Below are 6,681 nucleotides of genomic sequence, written 5' to 3' on the forward strand. Positions count from 1 at the left end.
AATGGTGTGTCCGAACCTCTATGTCTAACTCATGTAATCAGTAAACGCGGAACCTTGCCTTATCCCCCTTAATAAAGTCTTGCTAATGATTTGAGCAATTGGCAATTTGAGTAACACATGCACATAAGCCCTAGTGTGGATGCCTATGGAATTCCACAGTACAAAATGGAGACACCTAGGGTGGAATTCTATTTCCCTTTGTGTATCTAAATGTCAGTTTGCTTGCCAAGTAAGCAGCATTTTTGGCACTTTCCTGCTGAAAGTACATAGGAATTCCACTTCTGCTGTAGTGAGGATACTATAAGTAAGACTATGGTGACAGAGCACGCATAGTAGGATATGCACTGGCCAGGCAGGCGCACAGCTACATACACATGCCTATTCTAAACCTGTGTCCATTAGACCACTGGTGTTTCACCTGCTCACCAGATGTCTGGACACCTTTCATTTTATCTGACTTTATAAAATTGGATGGTCCCAAAAATCCCTCAGTTTTCAATACATTAGAACAAAAGACTAAGATTCTGTTGCAGTGTGGAAAGGATATGACTTGCATTGTCCATGTGGATTCCATATCTCAAAGAGCCACACTTTCATTAAGTAATCAGTCTATCCTGTTCTATGTAGTTTCCATTCTTGGTGATCAACAAGCAAGCAGTTATTTCACTATATGAGGTGGGAACCAAGATGTCTACTTAAACAAAAACTGCAGAACAGCCCAACTATAATTAGCATCAGAACTTGAAAACTTTACCAGTGAATAGAGATTTGCAAGAGTGTAGGTCAAGATCTATACACCAGCCCTACAGATTAAAAAATGAGGACATTCTCAAACAAAGTGTGCCTGAGCTCTACTTGGATGACCTCTAACATGATTAAGTGAACCATACTGGGCTAGGTTATAACAAGGTCTTATTTAGTTAGCAACCATTTTGATAAGCAGCACAAGAATATTGCCTAGCTCTTGTTCTTTTCAGCAAAGACAGTGCACAGCATGGGGGTATTCCCGGATGACTTTGTGCTTTCATGGTAATAATATAGAACTCTTAATACATCAAGGTATACTTGAAGCTTAACTTCCCTGATGCTGAGTAAGGCTTGGGGATGAATACATTGGTTCAAATGCAACTCTGAAACAGTTATGAACAGGAAGTTGGGAAACTTGGAATAAGGCCGCTGAGTAAACTTGCCATTTTGGAACACTACATCAGATGCCAGTATTTGTGAATACTTCAATTGGAGTAATGGTTACTAAAAAGTTAGTTTTCATAGATAGGTAGTATAGGAAAGAAAATGCTAAGGGCTCAAAAGTAAGAAAGCCATCAACCCTATTAATACTGTAATGAGATCCTGAGAGCGAGAAGTTTCCCAAAGGAGGAGGAGAAAGGGAAGTGCTTGAGTTAGACTATGAAAGAAAAAGCCATTATAGAGAGTGAGTAGCCCTAGATCGGAGGGTGACTTGCAGACACTGTTGGTAAATGGAAACTCAGAGAGCTATTAAAAAATCCAGAATGAATGATTTTGCCAAGGTAAACAGTTGTTGCCAAAATACCCAAATAGAAAACCTCTTTTGCTTAGTTTTATAAGTCTAGTCCAGACTTTTCTGCTTTGAAACAGAAATTCAGTGAACAGCTTCTCTTAGTGCACACCCTCCAGTTTGTGAGATATGAAGATACTGGGGCTCAGCTGTAAGACCTGTATGTTGTTCTGAAAAACTAGGCCAAGGAGGGAAGACAAAGTTATCAGCAGCTTCACTGTGAGATTCATCATAACTGTTTGGCTCAAGCTAAAGCTAATTACAATCATCAATGCAGCATCTTGCCTCCATTTTCTATGGATCCTCAGTATCATAAGAATCCAAGGAATACATCAATGATCATGACCCTATACCATGATACAGGGACAAATACATGAAGTCCCATGCCCAGCAGCCTCCCATTAGAGTGCAGATGAGTTGTGTCTTCACTCTCTGATGACATAAGACATAGCAAAGATAAACATATCCACGTTTTATGCTGGGCTGTGGGTACCCAGGTCTGGGGTTGGGAAAAGTCAGGAAGTCAGAATTCAGGAGATCTGTTTGGGGACCCGAGTCAGAAGAGAGTCAGGCAGAACTTCAGGTCAGGAGGCCAGCCAGGTCAGCTATCCAAGGAATCCATCAATCAGTAGCAGCACATGCCAAGGGTGCAGCTGCTTAAGTACAAGGTTGAACCTTGTTCCCTAAACACTTCCCCTTCCGAGACAAGAATTTATATGAGAAGGTGTAGGAAGTTAGCTGGCTTTGGCTGGCCACTCCGGTGGCAGGAAGTGGGCATGTGCCTAGACCCAGGTGAAGGATTCTGGCCACCTGCCTCTCCCTTAAGGTTTTGTCAGGGAGGTGGCAGACTGGGGTGAGCCACCACAGCTGACAAGCCAAGGCCCTGAATTCAAACCCAGAGCCTCATACCATAGATTATAGGGAGAAATGCTTGACATACCAGGCAGATGGCTCTGGATTCCAGGAAGGATCTATATACATGTGTTTCTTAAGAGGAACTGGGTTTGTCTAACAGTTTAATGAGAAGACTTCTTGCAGAGACACGAAGGGATACCAATTTCAACCAACAGTTAATGAAGTCTTAAGCCGTGACCCAACCACACTTTAAAGCAACTAATGGCATCATAAAACAAGAAATAAGTCACAAAGTTATTCCACAAAAAATGTGGAATAATTCTGTGGCTGGTTCCTATCACACCATTAATAGAACGTATGGTCAGCTGGGAGCCCTGTCAGCTTATATGGGCTCCCAGCCACAGGGGTGCACCATGAGCTCCCACAGCTAGGAGCCCTGTCAGTTAATCCACACACACCAACACCACAACTACACCTCCAGCCATGCATGTATAGAATGGCAGGAAGCGTAATTGTATGGATCATGCATCAGATCCCATTGCACCTTTACCTGTACATCTGTCAGGGCCCTAAAATTCAGTGGGAGTTGTACACCTAATTCTCTCATGCTCCTTCAAAACCTAAGCCAAATATGGCAACGAAAGACCTGAATATCCTTAAAGGATTTGGAATTTCTACAATAAACATACTGCATAGGGTACAACACTTGGTAATTTAAAATCCACCAAACTTTTTTTTATAATCATGTAAGGTGACAGACCAAACACAAGAAATAATTAGATATAGCTTCTCGGAGGCCTTTTTGTGGCTATGAGAATGCAGGGCACAGCTGGTATAAATTCTTTGTCAATTCATTTTCTGAAAAGAAAAATCTATACTATGTGGACTCTGAGGCTACACTCCAAAATCCTGTTCTGGCAAGCTATATTTTTACTTTGTTTATTAAACATTAAATATTTGAAGAAATGAATTCTTACCACACATTTGTTTCAAAATTACTCTCAGAAGTACAGGTACACATATGGAGTAAGATTTGCTAGGAGACAGCTATGCTTCTTACTGAATACCATATTAAAAAAAGATATCACATTCAAGTTGTACTAATTTAGTGTATGTAATTGCCAACAGGCCCACAATAACTAATAAAGAACTCAGTTCTAAAACAGAACTTTGTGCAAGTGAACCCAGACTACTGCACCTGGCAGCACAGTCTGGGGAGGAGGTAAGCATGCAACCCTGGCGAAGAACAGGTTAGGGATTATTTACAAAAGCTGGATGTGTACAAGTCCATGTGGCCAGATGGGATGCATCCGAGGCTGAGGAAGGAGTTGGCCAATGTGACTGCAGAGCCACTGGTCATCATCTCTGAAAACTCGTGGAGATCAGTAGAGATCCCAGATGATTGGAAAAGGGCAAATACAGTGTCCATCTTTAAGAAAGAGAAGAAGGAGTATCCAGGGAATTACAGATTGTTCAGCCTCAACTCAGTTCCTGGAAAAATCGTGGAGCAGATCCTCAAGGAATCTATTTCTAAGTACTTGGAGGAGTAGAAGATGATTGAGAACAGTCAGCATGGATCATAAAAGAGCATGTCATGCCTGACCAACCTAATTACCTTCTATGACAAGAGGACTTGCTCTGTGGATGCAAGGAGACCAGTCAGTGTGATATACCTTGACTTCAGCAAGGCTTTTCATCAGATCTCCCAAAGCATTCTCAGAAGCAAGCAAAGGAAGTACGGATTAGATGAATGAATGGTAATGTAGATAGAAAACTGCCGGGATCATCAGGCTCAGAAAGTAGTAGTCAATGACTCAGTGTCCAGTTGGCAGCTGGTATCAAGTGGAGTGACCCAGGGGTCAATCCTGGGACTGGTTTTGTTCAATATCTTCATCAATGACCTGGAAGATCAGAAGGAGTACACCCGCAGCAAGTCTGCAGATGACACCAAGCTGGGGGGAGTAGTAGATATGCTGGAGGGCTGGGCTAGGATTCAGAGACCTCAACAAATTGGAGGATTGGACCACAAATAAATTTAATTTAATTAAATTAATAGGGGGACTTAATAGCAGCTTCCAACTACCTGAAAAGTGGTTCCAAAGAGGACAGAGCTAAACTGTTCTCACTGGTAGCAGACGACAGAACAAGGAACTATCATCTCAAGTTGCAGCACGAGAAGTTTAGGTTAGATATTAGGAAAAAATTCTCTCACTTGGAGGGTAGTAAAACACCGGGACAGGTTACCCAGAGAGGTTGTAGAATTTCCATCCTTGGACGTTTGTAAGACCTGACTAGACAAACCTTGGCTACGATGATCTATTTGGGGATAGTGCTGCTTTGAGCAGGGTGTTGGAATAGATGGCCTCCTGAGGTCTCTTCCAACCCTAATTTTCCATGATTCAAGCCCAAGCAACGTTCAGTTAGAATCTTTCTGGCAAAGATTTTATTTTCTTTATTTAAAAATTAAAGCTTTGCATATTACATCTTAGAAGGATGTTAGCAGGCTGTCTTTTATTGTAGTTGTGCAAACTTTAGGTTTGCAATTTTGTTATAAGTGTCTGATTAAATTAGTAAAATGGGAATAGGAAATATGCCATTCCAAGAAAACTGTTGGTAAATGTAGAATATCTAAATTACATAAATGATATGGGAACGACTGGGGATACCAGCTTTTTTTTTTTGTAACTAAAATCTAATTTAAAAATTAAATAGATAAGATTCTGAATTAATTCTTTGGTTTTGCTGAGTAAGAAGGTACAATGTTTACACAGTAATTATGCAGCTATAGCTACACTTTTATAGTAAACCAACTCTTCAACAAAGGAAAATATGCAACTGTATGGAAAAATTGGGATTTGCAAAGTACTGGAGAACAAATAATTATATAACTGATACAATGTACAGGACAGATTTTAGAAAGAAAAATCTTTTTCCTTGTGAAAATATACATTTGTTCTAAAAACTGTTTTAATGACTATAATGTTTTTAAGTTGGATAAGTTAAAATTGCTTGGCATATATTACAGCAAAATCAAAATTATCTGGAAATTAAAATACTGTGTACTAATTTTTTACTCTATGGGTGAAACTCTGGTTCCACCAAATTTAATAGTAAGTCCTTCATTTACTTCTTGGACCAGGACCTCCACTACATGAGGCATACAAAGAACAAAGCATGGCCCCTGCTGAAAAGAGTTTATACTTCAAGTACTTCCATTAAATGAACCAGCTGAAATGTTTCATCATATTATTCTGAAATGGTTTGGAAAACGATAATATAATAACTTTAGAATTTTCCTAACTATAGGTATAAGTTTTGTAATGTATTATATATAGAAAGCTAAACTGTTGCCTAAAGAGAAGTAACTTGTTTTGATACAAAATTCCATAAAACAGAACGAAGATACTTCAGAAGACAAAAAAGATATATGGAAATAAAAATAGCAAAACAGTAATAGATTCATTTTATTTAGCAATATGACTTGGGTTTACTTACAATTGACATAAGTGTTAATATATAATGCTGTAAGTTCTGTCCATGGTGGTGAACCATTTTGGTATCAGCTGTAACCATCACTTCTACATATCTTGGATAGGAAAGAAAACGCTTTTTCCGGGAATGTGGATTGCTTCTACCATGCTCTACAGAAAGGTTTTTAAAGGTGTATTCTAAAACTGGGGCCTTTTGTAAAACATTTAAATCTTCATTTAAACTGTTGTAGTTTGGTACAAATGGTAAAGTGCTTTTCTCCATCTGTCTGTCTGTAAGGTAAAAATAGTTAACACAGAATGAAATTAAAATTAAGCACAACTAAACCTAGAGAGAAGAAAAAGCTGCACAAAATAGACAAAGTTGGAGAGCTACAATACTTACAATGTGCCTGCAAACGAATCAATGTAAGATTTTTTTTAAAGCTATTACATATGAACTAACAGGAACATCACATTAGATATTTGTAGTATATTATTATGTAGTTATCCCATATGTGGTGTCATATAAGAAATCATATTTTAAAATACACAGAAATATTATATATTTAGCAGAATACAAGTAATTTTGTCATTCAAACTGACCAGGTGGTAGAATATGAATAGTACAACCTGTGTGAACCTTAGCATAAGTCACTGAAAATAAATTCATTGTAATAGCCACATTCATTACCTAGGCTCACAATAAACAAGCAGAAACAACACAAAACAACAAAAAAGGTCTATGTAAGAAACAAAAGAAATATGTCATAGAATCACACAATATTAGGGTTGGAAGGGACCACAGGAAGTCATCCAGTA

General features: G+C 38.8%; 1 protein-coding gene across 1 annotated transcript in view; it reads right to left on the reverse strand.

Moving 5' to 3' along the window:
- The window catches only part of ADAMTS20 (ADAM metallopeptidase with thrombospondin type 1 motif 20), a 257,040-nt gene that overhangs the window by 209,389 nt on the left and 40,970 nt on the right, over window positions 1-6,681 (reverse strand). Inside the window, exon 4 of the mRNA XM_019515771.1 lies at window positions 5,888-6,153. Coding sequence (XP_019371316.1) covers window positions 5,888-6,153 — 266 coding nt within the window. The remainder of the gene's footprint in view (window positions 1-5,887; window positions 6,154-6,681) is intronic.

Source organism: Gavialis gangeticus, unplaced genomic scaffold (assembly GCF_001723915.1).
Source record: "Gavialis gangeticus isolate Ggan-Ray unplaced genomic scaffold, GavGan_comp1, whole genome shotgun sequence".
Classification (NCBI taxonomy): domain Eukaryota; kingdom Metazoa; phylum Chordata; order Crocodylia; family Gavialidae; genus Gavialis; species Gavialis gangeticus.